The sequence below is a fragment of the Xenopus tropicalis genome, chromosome 6, assembly GCF_000004195.4.
Source record: "Xenopus tropicalis strain Nigerian chromosome 6, UCB_Xtro_10.0, whole genome shotgun sequence".
In the NCBI taxonomy this organism is placed as follows: Eukaryota; Metazoa; Chordata; class Amphibia; order Anura; family Pipidae; genus Xenopus; species Xenopus tropicalis.
Window position 1 is genome coordinate 15939462 of NC_030682.2, and position 20765 is coordinate 15960226.

Genomic DNA, 20765 nt, shown 5'->3' on the forward strand with positions numbered 1-20765 from the left:
TGTGCAACTTTTCTTGATGCAACTGCGCCTATTTTGACGCAACTGCACTTATTTTGACTCGGCTGCATCCCATTTGACGCGCCTGCGCCCATTTTGACGCACCCAATCCCAATTTGCGACACCTTTTTTTAACACGTGGCAAATTTTTTATTTGCCAAAGTTTCGCAAAACAATTTTCCAATGGCGAAATGCGGAAATTTGCAGCAAATCCATGCCCGGCAAAAAAATTCACTCATCGCTAGTCATTAGAGATGATCCTTTATGTGTTAATAAAATGTGCAACCAATCAGTGCATGATAAATATTTGTGGATACAAACAGCTCTTCAATATGAGAAGCCGTATGGTTCTATAAGTATATGAGAGTCATTGTTCTTCATAGATCACAGGCCAATATTACTAGTACCAGTTGGCATCTTCTTTAAATTACCCAGTGTAATTGCTCTTCATGGATGAGGGACTCGCCTTTCCAAGTCCACACATTTCTTTTATGAGTTTAAAAATATAATTGTTCTCTATAGATACAAAGCCAGTTGTTTAAATACCATTTTGGACTGGACTGGCATAACTGGGACTCGAGTATGTTGTACCTACATCTGTCTCTTATTTGCAAGTTATTTCCCTCAATTCGGTGTATTCATCACACAATTTTGCCATCTTTTGTATTATTCAGGTACATTTATGGGCTTATTTATCATTCATAGGGTCAGATTTACTAATCCACGAATTCGAATCCCAAATGGGAAAAATTCGGATTGGAAACGAAAATTTCTGAAGATCGCAAATATCCCGAAAATGCATACAAAAAAATCGTATTAGTCACGATAATATCGTATTGGCAATCTGAAAGTCACGAAATTTTTGTACCGAACCATTGTAAACAGCGGCAGAGCCTTTCCGAATTTTTCGCGCGAGCATTCGAAAAAGTCGCGCAGGCGCGGAAAAATCGGCGAGACAACGCTCCGAGCGTTTGTGTCTTGGTAAATCTCCCCCTTAGAGTTTGTGAATTTGAGAGTGTATTTCTAATTTGAAAAAACTAATGCTTATTTATTAAAATGGAAAATTTGAATAAAAAAACTCAAATAACTTGAATCTGCGAGTTTACAAATTCAAATAAAACTTGAAAAACTGGAAAATCTTAAATTGAAAATATGGCTTGACTTTGCCTAGGATGATTCCCATTGACTTCTATTTAAACTCACAAGTTTTTAGATGGGTTTTGGGGGGGGGGGGTTTACTTCATAAATATCAGACATTTAAGTTTTTTAACCATAATTCGAATTTTGCCAGTTTTAGTCCAAAAAAAGCTGAATCATGAAAAAAAATTGGAACGGTGATAGATGGGCGAAATAATTTGGCAGGCATGGATACCCAGTGAATTTACACATTTCATCTTTGCTGGATTATTTTGTGAAACTGGCGACAAAATTTGCTGCAGAAAAATTCGCTGCGCGACAAAAAATTGTCAGCCGTGGCAAAAAAAAAATAAATTGCTGTGTGCATAAAAAAAAGACGCACACCAAAAAAACCTTTTTTTCCGTGTCAAAAAAATGACACACTCAACAATAAAAAAAAATTGTGGAATGAATATAAAAATTAATTTTTGAATTCTTTAAAATCTTTTTTCTTGATTACTTAAAAATGTTTGTGCCATTACAAGCAAACCTCCCCTCCCTACTAACTTGAATTAAGTTAGTATTTTCCAAAATGCAAAGAACAGCTGCCATTGGCTTCTACATGACCGGCCCAGCTTTTAGATGCCATAGTTTTGTGTTAAAGTTTTTGTGGATTTTACAGTAATAAAAAGTTCAATTCAAGGAAAAGAAAAAAATACGACCGTTAATAAATTTGCTCCATACGCTGTAGCCAATAATGGAATCACTTTGGTGGACAGCGTTTCGGTTGTGTGGTATCTGACATCATTATTTAGTGCCATATGGCTAGTGATGAGCTGTCCCGTTTCGCTTCACCGTAAAATTCGCGAAACGCGTTTCTTCAAAACTTTTTTGTTGTCTGCTTTTTTATTTTGTTTTTGTTGAGTCTTTTTTTTTGCACGACCGCGCCTATTTTGACGCTTGACAATTTTTTTGCAGCAAATTTTTGCGGAAGTTTCACCTATAGTGAAATGCGGAAATTCACTACTAATCCAGGCCTGGCGAAAAAATTTGCTCATTACTACATATGGCTGTACCTGGTGATCCAGTAATATAAGCATTCCCTGCTACTTCTCAATGTATTTTATTAATAGCCATGGATTATGTTGCACAGTACATCAAATGGAGGCTATGTTGGGCCTCGGGTATCAATTAACAATGCTCTACACGTATCTAACATCCCATCGACATTTCCCACAGTTACATATTGCTTTCCTTTCCTTACATAAGCAGCTTGGTTCTGTTTCACCTCCTTGCTCTATTCTGTACACACAGAATTCTCAACATATTGCCTTTTAATGAGGCTTATGCTGCCGAACGTTCAAATACACATTTTTATAACACCACCTACACACTACACAGAATGTTTATAAAGGCAAAGTATGTATAAAAAGAACCCTCAGATCTCAGTTAAATGTAAAGTGTGTGTACATTGCAACAAATTAATTCTACCATTCAAAATTTTATTTATTCTTGAACCAATAAATGTATTTTTATTTAATTGTAATATTGATGTGTAGGCGCCATCTCCAGTCATTGTGCCTGAGTCTGAGCATTCAAAAAGAGCCAGCACTTCACAATGGAACTGATTTCTGATAAGCTATTGTTTCTCCTACTCATTGTAACTAGGGGAGTCATGACTTGGCTAAGCCAGACTTGGATTTTTACTATTGAGTGCTATCCTCATATCTACCACTAGTTGATGCATTTTTTTTTTTTTTTTTTTAGCAATACAGGTGTCATGGAGTTATAATCTTGTTACCTGCCCATTGTTCTGCTGATCGGCTGCTGGGGGGGGGGGGGGGGGGATCACTCCAACTTGCAGTGCAGCAGTAACATGTGACTGAAGTTTATTAGAGCACAGGTAAACCCAATAGGGCTGTTCTGCCCCCAATAAGGGGTAATTATATCTTAGTTGGGATCAAGTACAGGTACTGTTTTATTATTACAGAGAAAGGGGAATCATTTAACCATTAAATAAACCCAATAGGGCTGTTCTGCCCCAATAAGGGGTAATTATATCTTAGTTGGGATCAAGTACAGGTACTGTTTTATTATTACAGAGAAAAGGGAATCATTTAACCATTAAAGAACCTCAATAGGGCTGTTCTGCCCCCAATAAGGGGTAATTATATCTTAGTTGGGATCAAGTACAGGTACTGTTTTATTATTACAGAGAAAAGGGAATCATTTAACCATTAAATAAACCCAATAGGGCTGTTCTGCCCCCAATAAGGGGTAATTATATCTTAGTTGGGATCAAGTACAGGTACTGTTTTATTATTACAGAGAAAAGGGAATAATTTAACCATTAAATAAACCCAATAGGACTGTTCTGCCCCAATAAGGGGTAATTATATCTTAGTTGGGATCAAGTACAGGTACTGTTTTATTATTACAGAGAAAAGGGAATCATTTAACCATTAAATAACCTCAATAGGGCTGTTCTGCCCCCAATAAGGGGTAATTATATCTTAGTTGGGATCAAGTACAGGTACTGTTTTATTATTACAGAGAAAAGGGAATCATTTAACCATTAAATAAACCCAATAGGACTGTTCTGCCCCCAATAAGGGGTAATTATATCTTAGTTGGGATCAAGTACAGGTACTGTTTTATTATTACTGTGTATAACACAGGAAAAATAACAGACAGGCACCAGTACTTAAAATATTAATCTCATGAGTAAATATTTTGCTAGAATATAGCTTTTGTGCAAAATGGCTATTTTGTTATGATTGTTCAGGAACGGCTGGTTTGTCGTCTGTGAAAGAACATAATTATCAAAGAATAAAGCAATCACAAATACGAGAAAAACACAGCCGTTACATTAATGGGAGAAGGTAATGGGAAACAAAATAGTTTTATTTAACTTACCCTGTTTGCCTAATCCACCTGTTGTCAACAATTTGTCACTTATAGTTAAGGAGGTAATTTACTGAGACCCCTGGACAGAAGTAAAGGAGAAATAAGGGGCAAAAAATTGCATCCCTTCAGGGTAGATTTATTGAAATGGGATTTTAGAGCTTAAAACATAAAAACTAGTGATGGGCGAAATGTTTCGCCAGGCATGGATTCTCGGTGAATTTCCGCGTTTCGGCATTGGCGGATTGTTTCTCGAAACGGATGAAAAAATTCGCCACTGAAAAATTCGCCGCACGTCCAAAAAGAATACAAAGAATAGCCGCGGGCAACGAAATAATAGCCGCGGGTGACAAAATAATAGCCGCGGGTGACGAAATAATAGCCGCGGGCGACGAAATAATAGCCGCACGACGAAAGAATAGCCGCGAGCGACAAATTTTTTTTTGACGTGCGACATTTTCGCCATTTCGCGAGTTTTTCACCATTTCGTGAATGTTTTGAAAGATTAGCGAATTTTTCGGCAAAGTGCAATGGGACAGATTCGCTCACCCACGTTCTATTCATTCCTATGGGATTTTTAGAAGTGTATTTATTAAATGGTGAGTTCTAACTTTCACCCATTGATAAATACGCTTCTGAAAATCCCATAGGAATGAATAGAACGTGGGTGAGTTTTTATATACCGTATATACTCGAGTATAAGCCGATCCGAATATAAGCCGAGGTACCTCATTTTACCTAAGAAAACTGGAAAACCGTATTGACTCGAGTATAAGCCTAGGGTGGGAAATGCAGCTGCTACTGCTAAGTTTCAATAATCAAAATAAATACCAATATAAGTACATTAAATGAGGCATCAGTGGGGTATATGTTTCTAAATATTTTTTTACAAAGAAAAACAGTAAACTAGCTCTGTAAGTGGAGAAGAAGGTCAACAAAAACAATATGGTATCAACAATGATGCCTTAAGAGCACTACCCCCCCCCTTAGCTCAATCAGCAACCAAGCTAAAACACAAAGGGGCTGATTTACTAACCCACGAATCCGACCCGAATTGGAAAAGTTCCGACTTGAAAATGAACATTTTGCGACTTTTTCGTAGGTTTTGCGATTTTTTCGGATTCTGTACGAATTTTTCGTTACCAATACGATTTTTGCGTAAAAACGCGAGTTTTTCGTATCCATTACGAAAGTTGCGTAAAAAGTTGCGCATTTTTCGTAGCGTTAAAACTTACGCGAAAAGTTGCGCATTTTTCGCGTAAGTTTTAACGCTACGAAAAATGCGCAACTTTTTACGCAACTTTCGTAATGGATAGGAAAACTCGCGTTTTTACGCAAAAATCGTATTGGTAACGAAAAATTCGTAAAGAATCCGAAAAAATCGCAAAACATACGAAAAAATCGCAAAATACCGATCATTACGAAAAAAACGCAATCGGACTCCATTCGACCCGTTCGTGGGTAAGTAAATCAGCCCCAAAGAGTTAAAATCCTTCAAAACTATGGTTTATATAGAATATAAAGTACAATGTCTAGTGCAGAATGGGACAGGTGAGGATGGTAGATGAAGATGGATGTGGGAGTGGGCCAGGGCACTGGAGGGTCTGGTTGCGAGTGGCCTAACTTGCACACAAATGACAGAGGGTGCTAGTCTAGAGGGACCCATGGCACCTGACTTGAGTATAAGCCGAGAGTGAATTTTTTTAGCACATTTTGGGTGCTGAAAAACTAGGCTTATACTCGAGTATAAACAGTATTAAGCTCTAAACTCACATTTCGATAAATTTGCTTCTAAGGGGCACATTCATTCAAGTACGACAGGTCCGATAACAAAAAAATCATATTTTTTTCTAAAGTTTACAACTTTTGCGTATTTTCTACGATATTTACGTTAATTTGCGCACCTTTTTCGTACAATATGGCTGCTCTATCTTCTTGCCATTCATTTAAATAGAACCCAGAAACACAAATCAATAGCTATTATGCTATTATACAAGGTATTATACAAGCTATTATGCTATTATACAAGGGGGGAGTTGGTGTTGTTGGGAGGGGCACGTCAAATTGATGCTGCCCCTGTCATGTTTTATACCCACAATGCAGCATTTTTGCCAAAATTCCAGCATCATTGTAGATGCAAAAAGTCAATTCTTTTGACTCAATTTTGTGGGCTCTAGTGTAGTTGCCTCTGATTCGCCAAAACAGATGCACCTAGTCGCATTTTGCCCGCAGTTGAGCAGAATATTTTCAGTCAATTCTGCTTCTTTAAGCCAAAACAAAAGAAGATAATCCTAGCCATAGCCATATGTATTTTCAACACATCATTTGTCAGTGCTGAAAACACAATTTCATACAAGCATATCCTTGATTTTGACCTTCGTGCCCTGTTGCAGAATATAGTTGGTGGCTCATATCATAAAACATGAGCAGAGTCAGGAAACAGACCTACAATGAAAACCACCAGGACAACCTGAAATCTACACAGAAAATACGAAGGATACAGGATAAAATACTACTGCTTGACCTTAAGGAGCATCTCTCCTAAAAAATTGTCCTAACTATAGGCTTCATTTGTGAGGCATGAAGTGAATTCTATCCATTAACAGGTCATTTACCTATTAAGAACCTCATACGTCCATTTTAATGAGCCAAACTCATGTCATGGTGGGACCAAAACTCTAAAGGCTAAGAAGGAGGATTTGTTGAGGTTCCCACATGAATGCCCTAATGCAGTCAACATTTTTGAATCAAGTTCCTCTAGGTCCTCCTAGATCAGTGATCCCCAACCAGTGGTTTAGGGGCAACATGTATCTCACCAACCCCTTGGATGTTGCTCACAGTGCCCCCAAACCAGGTACTTATTTTTGAATTCCTCACTTGGGGGCAAGTTTTGGTTGAATAAAAACAAGATTTCCTACCAAATAAAGCCCCCTGTAAGCTGATAGGGTGCATAGAGGCCCCTAATAGCCAATCTTAGCCCTTATTTGGCACCTCCATGAACTTTTATGGTGCTTGTGTTGCTCTACAAGTCTTTTTACATTTGACTGTGGCTCATGAGTAAGAAAGGTTGGGGACCCCTGTCCTAGAGTCTAGGAGGACCAACTTTATTAACTCAAGATACAGGGCAATATTGGTGTATCAGCCATTTAGTGTGGTTCCAAAAAGATGTAGCACAGAATATGAAGAAGGAACATTTACTACATTTTGAATTTGAGTTTTTCACAAAACTTTATTGTGAAAACAATTGGAATAAAAGTCAATTTTTTCAATTGTGTTTTGTTTATCAGTGGCCTGCATACTTACTAAAATAGAACCTCCCCAAAAAAATCTTAATTTGCAAAAAACCCATGAGCAGTAAAATAGCTGGAATGTTGACTCCTATTGGTTTCTATAAAAACGTGCCAGGTTGTAGCTGATGATTTTTTTCATTTGCATTTTCAAGATGTTTTCCAGTTTATAAATCTCAAGTTTATAAGCGCAATTTGTCCCGTATCGACAAAATTTGATATAAGTATTTGTGGCAACTTTTTCCAATGCAGCCATTGGGCTTATTTTGTGGTAAAAACTGGCAAAAATATTGCTTCTCACCAGGGCCGCTGCTGGCCAAATGGGTGCCCTAAGCAGAAATTTATTTTTGTGCCTCCTCCCCCAAATATTACGGAAGTGCCCCCAATAGAAAGTGCCCCCATACACAGTGCCCCAGTTGCCCCATAGACAGTAGCCCCCACACACAGTGCCCCCAATAGAAAGTGTCCCCATACACAGTGCCCCAATCGCCCCCATAAACAGTGCCCCCATACACAGTGCCCCAATTGCCCCCATAAAGAGTGCCCCAATTGCCCCCATAAACAGTACCCCCCAAAGACAGTAGCCCCCACACACACAGTGCCCCCAATAGAGAGTACCCCATACACAGTGCCCCAATTGCCCCCATAAACAGTACCCCCCCAAAGACAGTAGCCCCCACACACAATGCCCCATACACAGTGCCCCAATTTCCCCCATAAACAATAAACAGTGCCCCCAATTGCCTCATACACAGTACCCCCCATAGACGGTAGCCCCCACACACAGTGCCCCCAATTGCCCCCATAGAAATTACCCCAAACAGACCAGTCACCGGTGGCGGCTCCTTCGCTTATGCCGCTGCAACAGGCACTTCTATAGGGTTGCGCCTCGTCGCTGACGTGTGACGTCATACGCACGGGCGCAACCTTATAAAAGGGCCTGTTGCAGCGGCATAAGCGAAGGAGCCGCCACCGGTGACAGGTATGTTAGTGCGCAGAGTGCACACTCTGCGTAGGGAGCGGCGGTCCTGGGTGCCCCCCTGGGAGTTGGTGCCCTACGCAGAGTGTGTACTCTGCGTATAGGGAGCGGCGGTACTGCTTCTCACTATTCAGAAATGATTCAGGTTCATGATTTTTTACCATACGTTTTCTAAAATTGTGGCAAAAACACAAATTTTAGTAACAAACTGGCCTTAATTAGTGATGAGTGAATTTTTCCACCAGGAATGGATTTGCAGCGAATTTCTGCATTTTGCCATTAGCGAATTTTCCATGAAAATTTGCAGCGGAAAAATTTGTTGCGTTTCAAAAAAAGTCATGTCAAATTGGTTGCGTAAAAAAATATAGATGCGGGCGACAAAATCAGCTGCAGCTGACAAAAAACATGCAATGAACATGTTTTGCGGCTTTTTAGGCGTTTTGGGAATTTTCTGGTCATTTTACGGTGAAGCAAAATGGGACAGATTTTCTCATCCCTGGCCTTAATTAGTGATGAGCGAATGTTTTTCGCCAGAAATGGATTTGCAGCGAATTTCTGCATTTTGCCATTGGCAAATTGTTTTGCCGCAGAAGAATTTGTCGTGCGTCAAAAAAAATCATGTCAAATAGGGCGTGGGCGCGTCAAAATAGGCGTGGTCACGTAAAAAAATATAGATGCGGGTGCAAAATAAGCTACAGGTGGCAAAAAAACATGCAACAAACATGTTTTGCGGCTTTTTAGATGTTTCAGGAAACATTCTGGTCATTTCGCGAATTTTACGGGGACAGATTCGCTCATCACTAGCCTTTTAGTGATGAGTGAGTTTTTTCACCAGGCATGGATTTGCAGAGATATTCCACATTTTGCCATTGGCAATTTTTTTTGTGACATAGGTGCAAATTTTAGCCGTGGAAAATTTGCAGTCAAGGCTAAAAAAAATTGTGCTTGCGTCACAAAAAGTGGCGGTTGCATGAAAAAAGTTTGCATTTTGTGATTTTTTGGCTGTTTTACTAGCCTAAATGCTTAGCAACCCCCGCCACTGCTCCAGGGCTCACAGTTTGGGTACCTCTGCCCTATTATATTCTCAACCAACTATTTTTTCCCCTTAATTTCACCTGCTTTTAGGGGAAAATAATTCAATATCTCGTGTTGTTTAGAAATTCTCAAAAATGCCTCTTAGCCGTCTCGTTTTGGGAATCTCAAGAAGAGCTTAATTTACTATCCGGAGTCTTACTGCTAAAAATAGCATTTATTATTCCGCCAGCTGTGTATCTGATACATTTACTCTCTGCTTGCTGCAAGCAAACACCCCAGTAATTCCTTTAGACACAGCAGATGTGTATTGCTGGAGGGAGCATGTACCTGTGTGTCATCCGCAAATTGCAATAAGCCTTTGTATGAGATCAGCCTGTCACTTTCCTTTGACATGCCGGATAAAGCAGAAGAAATGGTAGAAAAACAAAAGGGACACATTTCAGACTGATGGAACTTCTTTATACAGATCCCCAAAGAAAACATGTCTGAAAGTGCAAAGTGAACGACTGTTTTAAAGGGAAAATATACCCCCCTAACTTTTTTACATGAGCTCATCCGGTTGGGGTTATGTAGAAAAGGTGCATCAACACTGTCTGAACTTCCAGAAATAATAAATGTATTTGTATTCACGAACATAACTAATTCCACAGGATGTAAGGAACATTCACTTACATTGACACTGTGTGCAAAGTGCACTTTTGAGCACAATCGCCATGTTTTTTACCCACAATACAGTGTTTTTGCCAGAATTCCGGCATCATTGTAGACCAGTGGTTCTCAACCTTCCTAATGCCATGGCCCTTTAATACAGTTCCTCATGTTGTGATGACCCCCAACCATAAAATTATTCCTAAGACCATTGGAAATATGTGTTTTCCAAGGGTCTTAGGGGCCCCTGTGATTCGACCCCCAAAGGGGTCACGACCCACAGGTTGGGAACCGCTGCTGTAGATGTAAACAGGCGATTCTCTTGACTCAATTGTGCAGAGTCTTCTGTAGTTACAACGCTATACTTTTGGCACAAGTGTGCTGCCCCTATTGGCACAAATTGCTAGAGATACTGTCTGGTCAAGAGGTGGCAGTAGCTCCAGTGGTTGCTTGGAAGGCCCAGCAGAGCCAATGGGTTGGGAGACGGATCTTTATTATCATAACGCTGACCTAGTACAATAAGAAGAAGGCGCGCAGCCTAGGCTTTAATTCTCCCTTGGATCTTCTTTTTCTCCATGTCATGAATTATTAAGTGATAGGTTTGAATATATTTTTGTCAAAATCAGCCATTCAGTTTCAAATCTAGTAGGATATGGAGTGTGCGTATTACTTTGCAGCACATCTAATCTTGTATTCCTACAGAGAAACGCACAAGTGGAGAATAAAAAGGGACTTGGCAATCAGAATTACGGCTCGAGGTGCCACTGATCACATGGGAGTAGATCACAAGAAGGAACCAAAAAAGACCCTGCACCCTTTTTATATCTTCTGCTGGTATTGTAATTGGTGTAGCCTTATGTTATATTAGGCACTCCTGGTCCTTCTGTATAACTGCGCCAGCGCATCCGTCCTACCTCCATCATCTGAAGTGTTTATTGATGCAGAGGAACTCTACCAACGCCACATTTAAGCTGGCTGTTTTTAGGGTTCCATTTGAAGATTGTGGCAACAGACGTCCACAGCATATATTATCCTTTTTCATCTTTTCTTTCCTCTTCTGTTTCTTTTTACTGCCTCCTATGTTTTCCATGAAAGTGGGAGTTTTGGAACAATATGTATGTATATCTTTATTTATAAAGTGCTACTTATGTACGCAGCGCTGTACAGTAGAATAGATTAATACAAACAGGGAGTTATTAAGATAATAATAGATAAATACAAAGTATAACAATAAATACAGATAAACACAGTACAAAACTTTCTATCACCTGTATATCACACCACTAAGGTTGCACCAGATGGGCCGTACCCCAACAGATCGCTGCCCGAGATGTGCAGCAAGTTCTGCTAACTTTTTTCACATGATCTGGTCATGTCCCCATATTGCTAAATTCTGGTCAGCAGTGACCAAATATCTGTCAAATAACTTAGCCTTCCCCACTGTGACTGCTCCTGAAACCTGCTTGCTAGGAGTCCTAGACACTATAATCACCCAAAACAGCTCCCGGCTACGCTACAGAATATAGCTGTTCTATGCCAAAAAAACAGTTGCAATGCATTGGATAGGCGCTACCCTCCCCACTGTCACAGCCTGGAGGAATCTAGTGAATACTGTTGTTCCTCTCTACAAACTTACATACGACAAAGTTTGGGGCCCTTGGTGTGACCTGGAGGGAAACTAAAGGACTCCACTCCCATTTACATTGCAAAACCCCTGGCATCTCTCCACTTTTCTCTACCACATCCTGAACACCTAGTTCAGTAGGTTGAGGAACCCAATATCATGTAACTGCTGCCAGACTCACGCTCACATGTAGTAATGTTACACCTAACCTTTAATGTCTGTAACAAATCTTAAAGATAGACCTGAAAAGAAAGACCAGCATATTTTCTTTATTGTAATGTTAAATGTGTTATTTTATGTTTTTGTTTGTATGAAAATCAATAAAATACACCTTTCAAAAAAAAAAAATAAATACAGATAAATATAAGATAAATACAGTTGCAACAAGTTAAGAGTCAAAGACACACAATAGACATTTTCATTCCAGTATACGTTTTTGGCATATACAAGATGGTGGTAGCCTCAGTGGGCAGTAGGGTACACTATGTGGTGTTGAATTATACAAGGGTGGGAAGGTTTAATAGGATTCAATCCAGGGATCCCCAACCTTTCTTACTCGTGAGCCACAGTCAAATGTAAAAAGACTTGGAGAGCAACACAAGCACCATAAAAGTTCATGGAGGAGCCAAATAAGGGCTGTGATTGGCTATTAGGGGCCTCTATGCACCCTATCAGCTTACAGGGGCTTTATTTGGTAGGAAATCTTGTTTTTATTCAACCAATACTTGCCCCCAAGTCAGGAATTCAAAAATAACTCCCTGGTTTGGGGGCACTGAGAGCAACATCCAAGGGGTTGGGGAGCAACATGTTGCCCCTGAGCCACTGGTTGGGGATCACTGATCAAAGCTTATTATTTGGAATTACTGTTTAAATTTTAAACAGTAATTCCAAATAATAAGCTTTGAATCTGATAGGGGTGATAAAAAGCAGAGGATATGTACAGAGTGGGGGGTAGAGAGTAACCTACATTTCCATGGACAAATACAGTATTTTAGGAGAAAACGATACACATGGATCATGTCACGTCTCATAAGCCTTTTATTTATTAACATTTATTATAGGCCGCATCTTCTCAGTTTTCCTTTATATACAGTTCCTCATAGTGCTTGGTGTGTACATTAACCTTTACTAGTTTAATTGCAAACATAGTTTGGGGAGATGCAATTTAGATGCCATTAGCAGAGTCTAATGAACAGGCTGCAGGGGAATTTCTTCATAACTGCCAATGACCCATCTCACCTTTACAGTACTTTGTATATATCGTAAAACGTGGATAATGTATGTGCCGAGTTGGAGCTTCCAGCTTTCCGGTTTAACGTGCACAATATGTTTATTAAAGCAAAGTATATACTAATGTACCTGGCGCTGAACTTGGGTTTTTATACATGGAGTCTGTTAATATATAATGGGACGCTGGAGTGCACTGCATGATCCTGGGTGCTTGTAAAATCAAAGTGTAAAGTAAAAAAAGTAGTACGGTCTCAGGTTTAAAGAAGGACTCGCGGGAGGCCAAGAAGGTGAATATAATAAAATACGTTTTGCACTTAACCAAGACGTCTATGCCTGAAATAGGAGATAGAATGTTGCGAGTTTTGCCCAATAAAGTTCTTAGTTATTCACAACTCTATAAATGTATAAAGAGATCTATTTATACACAGTTATTTAGAAGCTACACACATTCTGACTTTATAGTGGCGCCGAGGTTTCCGTTTATCATGAAGGCGGCGGAGGACAAGCAACAGCTTCCCACCGAGTGATACCGTTTGGTTTTGATCCAATAATTGTTTTGGGCATGGGACCTCAGTTGATGGATTAGCCGAGCATTGTGTGATTTAAAAATGAAGTCAGTAGGACTCACTGCTGTGTTTTTTTACCCATATGCAGCATTTTTTTCCCAACAATTCATTGCAGTTGTGTATGATGCTTTGAAACTTGCACCATTCTGCTTTCAATTGGATACAGTTTCGGACACTTGCTATAAAAAAAAAGACATCGGCTCTGGATTCCTTATGTGCACGTTTGCTGCATTAGACAAGGAATACAATGAGCACCCTAGAAGTACTGCCACCTTTGGGCTGGCTTATCACCAGGGTTCCCTGCTCCAGTACCCCCAAAGTTACCAGGGGCCACAAAATGCCACTCCTGGTAACTTTAAGAGCCAAATTTCTGTTTTTTAAGATGGAAATTCAGCTCTGTTACTTCAGAGAGTAATTGCACTCTCTACATTAGCGATGCGGCATCCAAGGACCCCCTAAAGGTAATCGCAGGGGGCTGGGGGGGTGGCACTATAGGAAATGCCTCAGGTGGCTTACAGGCCAGAAATGCCCCTGCCTGCCTCATTGGGCACACTTGTCCGCCATTAGAAGAGTAAGTGGTGTAACAGATCCATGATTTTTCACACTTTGCAGGTGTCCCATGATATAGGATGAGTGCAGTGGGCCGGAAAAAAAATGTGTGGAGGGGCCTGGGCCCTCAAAGTATATATATTTTTATTTGCGTGACCATGGCTGCATCCATAAATCATCCCTAATATGTCTGAAAACCAAATCTACCCAATGTCTTTCATGAGTGGGTGTGAAAGGCCATTCAACCACCCAAAAGTGGTACGGACTACACAGTTTTTCTACTTCATATTCATTAAAATGTTCCGCCTGTTTGCCACACAGTTGAGTCAATAATGCCCTCAGCAGTGGCAACACATGGCTGCTACTAAATAAAACATCTCCTCAGTGGAGCAAACTGAAACAGATGGGGGTCACCTGTAGAGTCCATTGAGATCTCATCTGCAGGCGCTCCATGTACTGAAGCTGATAAAGAAAGCCTGAGAGACATCCCTAGTGCTAGCCAGAGTGGTATGTGTCAATGGAAAGAATCAATAATAGTGATAAGCGAATCTGTCCCATTTCGCTTCGCCGAAAAATTTGCGAATCAAACGGCGAAAATGTTGTGCGTGAAAAATTTTTGTAGCCCACGACTATTCTTTTGATACCCGTGACTAATTTTTTGACGCGCAACTTTTTATTGTGCTGTCGCGACTATTTGTTTTGACTCCGCAACAATTCTTTTGACGCCCGCGACAGTTTTTGGACTTTTTTTTGGAGTTTTTGGAAAGAATCAATAATAGTGATGAGCGAATCTGTCCCATTTTGCTTCGCCAAAAGATTTGCGGAAATTTCACACGTAAAAAAATTGTCGCCCGCGACTATTCTTTTGACTTACAACTATTATTTTGACGCCACGACTATTCTTTTGATGCACAACTTTTTATTTTGACGCCGCGACTATTTATTTTGACTCCGCAACTATTCTTTTGACGTGCAACTTTTTATTTTGACGCAGCGACTATTTATTTTGACTCCGCGACAATTCTTTTGACGCCCGCGACGAATTTTTTGACGAGCGACTATTATTTTGATGCCGTGACTATTCTTTTGACCCTGCGACTATTCTTTGACACCGCGACTATTCTTTTGACGCGCGACTGTTTATTTTAATGCTGCGACTATTCTTTTGATGCCGCGACTATTCTTTGACACCGCGACTATTCTTTTGACGCGCGACTGTTTATTTTAATGCTGCGACTATTCTTTTGATGCCGCGACTATTCTTTTGACCCCGCGACTATTCTTTGACGCCGCGACTATTCTTTTGACGCGCGACTATTTGTTTTAATGCCGCGACTATTCTTTTGATGACGCGACTATTCTTTTGACCCCGCGACTATTCTTTGACGCCGCGACTATTCTTTTGATGCGCGACTATTCTTTTGTTGCCACCGCGACTATTCTTTTGATGCTGTGACTATTCTTTTGACACGCAACTTTTTATTTTGCTGCCGTGACTATTTATTTTGCAGCCGCGACTATTTATTTTGACCCGGCGACAATTCTTTTGACGTCCGTGACAATTTTTGGACACATAGCGAATTTTTCCACGGTGAATTTTTTCATCCGTTTCGCAAAACAATCCGCCAATGGTGAAACGTTGAATTCGCTGCGAATCCATGCCTGGCGAAACATATCACTAATCAATAACAATTTTGATAGTGATCCTAAAGATCTGCTCTGTTCTTGATGCTGAAATACGACCAAAGTGCAGGCCATGATTTTGTCACTCATGTGCATTGTGCTCCAAATTACTTCTACAGCACAGATTGTTAATGAGAACCGTGGGTTTAATGAGTGCCGGTGGTAGTGATAAAATCAGGCAATAGCTTAATGCCATTGCTAATGTGCATAATATTATAGATCTCGCTGATTAGAAGAAATAAATATCGGGAAGAGCTAAAGCACGGATGCCTTGGGAAATCATCTTCATATCTATTTTTGTAAGAAACTGACTATCTCGCCTATCAGTGTCCATCTGGAGTGCCAAGACCTCTAGATGAAACAGTGTTTGAACAGATGGATGAGATTCAGTGTCAAACGAAGGTCTGAACTCTCTGCATTTCTCATTTATTTCTACCTTTTGAAAAGGTTTTTTTGTGCTGGAAAAAAAATTAATAATCTGTTCAAATGCCATTTCGGTAAATACAGGAATTTCAAAATTTTTTTCTCAACAATGACATTTAGGGAGGGATTTCAAAGGGACACCCAATCTGTCGGTTTTTGCTCTGTGTCAAACATGACGGCATGCTTGGAACACTGCAGATCTTCTTCGTAAGGGGAAGGCAACTATATTTCAGGATTAAACTCTAACAGTTGGCGAGGGAGTTGTGTTATAGCAACAGCTGGAGATCCATAGTTTAGGCATCTCTTAAGTAAACGCAGTTTTAAGCCAGGAATTGTCCCTTCCAGCACTGCTGGTTTTTTTTATCTTCTCAAACTATGTCTTATTACTCAAAATATGTCTTAGAACACAGTAATAACCAAAAACTTTCACATTATTGAGGAGGCCCCAGAAATAGGCTTGATATCAGGATACCGTTGATGGACCCAAAGCTGAAGATTTGATCAAGTTTGTGCTAGAAGTTTTTGAGGATAATATAGGGTGCAAATTTGACCTGTAATAGGACCGTAGAGCCAATCGGTGCTTGGATAGGAAAGCAATTCTCTGTTTCATGGTAATCATTGCATGAAGGGCACAGAATCTGTCTGAAGGCAGGGTCGGACTGGGCTGCCGGGACACCAGGAAAAATCCCGGTGGGCCCCGGTGGCCCAGACACGACCCTTGCCGGCGCTCCCCCTGCCCAACTGTTCCTCCCCTGACATGTTAAATTTACATGCTCAGGAGAGGATGATGGGTGGGGGGCCCTGTGAGGGGGTTAGGGGGGCCCCTGCAGGGGGGGGCGGTGTGGGCATCTGCAAGGGCCCTGGGGGGGAGCCCCGGTGGGCCCTTCAACCCCCAATCTGTCCCTGTCTGAAGGTGTCTACCACTCATATTTTGAGATGTATTTTTGAAACCAGAGGCGTGGCTTATGTTCTTGTTCAACCCCATGGGCACCAATGAAGATATAGAGCTTTTTATAGTCTCAAACAGGCTAAAATTTACATTTATTTATATCTTAGGTGTATTACAGTCAAGCAGAAGGCATAAGACCTTTTTGGGGGGATCATTTTTCTTAGTACTGGTGACTGATGGAAGTGGCTATACCAATGGAAAGGCAAACACTCACTGGGAATCATCCTAAGTGTGCCAAGATTTGGAGAAGAAAATGGCAACAAAACATAGACCCCAGTGTATTTTGTGCAGAAAAAAGTCACCCATAGGGGCACATTTACTAATCCACGAATCCGAATCCCGAATGGGAAAAAAATCGGATTGGAAACGAACATTTTGCAACTTTTTAATCGCCGACGCGTTTGGACGCTTCCGGTCCGTTCCTGGATTAGTAAATCTGCCCCATAGACGCCAATGTATTCTGTGCAGAAAAATTCAAAAAGTCTCCGCAAAATAATAATCGCACACTTTTCTCAGTTCTGCTAATTTTTTCTGCAGTTCCAGGGCAGATTCACTCACAACTACATGCCTTATAACTACTACTATGTTTAAGGGTTTCATGTCCAACCATGAGTACAAGTGACCTTTATTCCTAACATGTACCTGCCATGTTCGTTCTGCCACGAGCTTGTCCAACCAATTAAGCTTCTAGCGCGGCGAAGGACAAATAAACACAAGGAGAAAAAGAAAGTGCTTGTGAGGTGCAACCTGGGACACAAGGATAATCTCTTTACAAATTCTGCAAATCCTCATCACATGCATTTAAACGTGATAAGGGAAATTTGTCACTCAAAGCTCAGGGCACTTAAGGACTGTTAATGAGTCTTAGAAAAGACGAATAATGGGGCTGCGGAAACTGAAAATGGAAGGAGAAGATTCAGCAAGCATCAGTATATCTTTGCTCTTCAAGATACACCTGAAAATCTAGTAGGTTAGGATGAGCTTTAGGGGTGAACTGTATTAGATGTTTCTTGGGAAGATGACTGAATGGCTGATACAACAGTCTTTTTATGTCTGTAACCTTGTTATTAGATGAGAGGAGCCCTGACCAAACGATGGACTTCAAAGGAGAACATCATTTTTAATGTATTATAACCTTTAGACTTAGAACTTAAGCTGGTGGGGGAGTGGATAATCTCATCAAACTCTTCAGCACCCTCATCATTATTACATTATAAAGAGATACAAAGAATGCCCCAGATCTAGTAACTCATAGCAAGCAGGGCATTGCCTTCAAGCAGCAGAACTGGGACTATACAAGGGTCATTTGCAAACTTAGTGAAGTGCTAAGTTTCATGACACAAGTTTTTTTACACACATTTTATTGGGTTTTGTTTCACAATTCCAGCATCTCTGCAGGCAAGTGGCGAGTTGTGTCTGTGCAATTGTGCCTGGTGCAAGTTGTGACTTAAATTTTCTCCTATAGACTCCATTATAAGCAAATACATCTAATTTTAAAAATTTACTTTCTTTTTCTCTGTAATAATAAAACAGTACCTGTACTTGATCCCAACTAAGATATAATTACCCCTTATTGGGGGCAGAACAGTCCTATTGGGTTTATTTAATGGTTAAATGATTCCCTTTTCTCTGTAATAATAAAACAGTACCTGTACTTGATCCCAACTAAGATATAATTACCCCTTATTGAGGGCAGAACAGCCCTATTGGGTTTATTTAATGGTTAAATGATTCCCTTTTCTCTGTAATAATAAAACAGTACCTGTACTTGATCCCAACTAAGATATAATTACCCCTTATTGGGGGCAGAACAACCCTATTGGGTTTATTTAATGGTTAAATGATTCCCTTTTCTCTGTAATAATAAAACAGTACCTGTACTTGATCCCAACTAAGATATAATTACCCCATATTGGGGCAGAACAGCCCTATTGGGTTTATTTAATGGTTAAATGATTCCCTTTTCTCTGTAATAATAAAACAGTACCTGTACTTGATCCCAACTAAGATATAATTACCCCTTATTGGGGCAGAACAGCCCTATTGGGTTTATTTAATGGTTAAATGATTCCCTTTTCTCTGTAATAATAAAACAGTACCTGTACTTGATCCCAACTAAGATATAATTACCCCTTATTGGGGGCAGAACAGCCCTATTGGGTTTATTTAATGGTTAAATAATTTTTTTAGTAGACTTAAGGTATGGAGATCCAAATTACAGAAGACGCTTTGTCCAGAAAACCCCCATGTCCGAGCATTCTGGATAACAGGTCCCATACTTTTAATGAATATGTGCACTCATTGTAGCCCAGCCTCTGTTGCACTTGTGGTTCTAAATGACCTTTGGCAGGTTCCAAATAAAAAGAGACTTTGTGTCAAATATTTTCTACCTTTCCTTTTAATAAAAAGTCGTAATACACTGTAGGTTAGGTCAACGAGTTGCTGACAGGTTAGAGTTACTAATTCCAATACATTGATCTAATATTCTGCCCTTTCCCGTCAGGCTAACCTGTGTATCTGTATTTTTCCCCCCCCAGATGAAGATAACAGCCTGTCTCTCAAGCCAAAGGTATGTCTGGAAGACTTGGTCAGCAGAGATTTTGCAATCCACGACCCTGAAGCTAAATGGATAAATGGTGAGTCTGAAGGCACATCACAGAACTTTGTCCATTAATCATTTTATTAGTCCCTCCGAGCAGGTAATAAAAGCAGCTTGATTATATCCTTGGCTAATAACCTTGCAGATAAAGACTGATGCACTTCCATGGATACTGGGATTGAACATTAGACATTGTAACGTAACCGGGCAATTTATTCCCATGCTGCCCATACCATTTACTTACAGTTACAACATGGTGTAAAATATACATTCATCCCTTTTCTAGCTTTTAATACAGTTATTTTGCAGATGAAGGTAATCTGAACCTTCTCCACATTTCTTATTCTCTTTCTCCAAACTGAAACATCTAGAGGGTCATTAATTATGTGTAGGCCAAGGTGCTCCCTGCAATGCACTTTAAAACAGAGAACAAAGACCTGCTTTTCCCTGATGAATGCTGTGCTGTCTGTGGTTGGCGGCACTGTATTCATGAGGAGTAGGCAGCAGAGGCACTTAGGAGCATCTCCTCCTGCTTCTTAAGGATTCACTTGCACGTCATTCAGTCATTTAGTACAAGAACTTAGTTGAAACCCTGTACTATAGACTGGACTGCCTTGTGGCTAGCACTGGATTGTTTATCTGGAGTGAGGCGTAGAGTGCAATACTGCCCCAAAGGGTATTGAACCAACCATGATTATTTCCAGTTAGAAGCAACCCATGGCAGGCTGTGGCTTTTTAATCACCAACATAAGTTATAACTAAGGGCCATTACTTGCCCTGTGGACTGCAGGGCAAAACATAGTCCATTCTTCAAGCGCTGAACATAGGTGGGGGTTGGGTTTTAAACCCCAATACAGGATTCAAGGATATATTATTCAGTTACAGGATTTCTGAAGCATCTGTGTTTATTTTTTTTTGGTCTATCCATGGTGCCATCCAGGTCCTTATTGGTTTCTCAGTTTTAACTGTCCATAAACTGGCATATATTGCCTACTGACTCCTAACCATAAGCTTATTGGCCAATATATGGGGTCACAATTATGGCTGTCAGATATCTGATGGGCTGGCAGTAAGCTGAGAACTATCAGGTCATGGGTGTGATCCTCAAAGCTCTCACATATGATCCAATTAGGGATCTGGCTGGCTACTTTGAGACTCAAATAAAATGTAACAGTA

At 40.3% G+C, this 20765-nt stretch overlaps 1 protein-coding gene across 3 annotated transcripts in view; it reads left to right on the forward strand.

Moving 5' to 3' along the window:
- dpp6 (dipeptidyl-peptidase 6) overlaps window positions 1-20765 on the forward strand; it is an 834825-nt gene that overhangs the window by 626359 nt on the left and 187701 nt on the right. For all 3 annotated transcript variants that reach the window (XM_031903179.1, NM_001102992.1, XM_012964203.3), the window contains 1 exon segment: window positions 19528-19626. In XM_031903179.1, coding sequence (XP_031759039.1) covers window positions 19528-19626 — 99 coding nt within the window.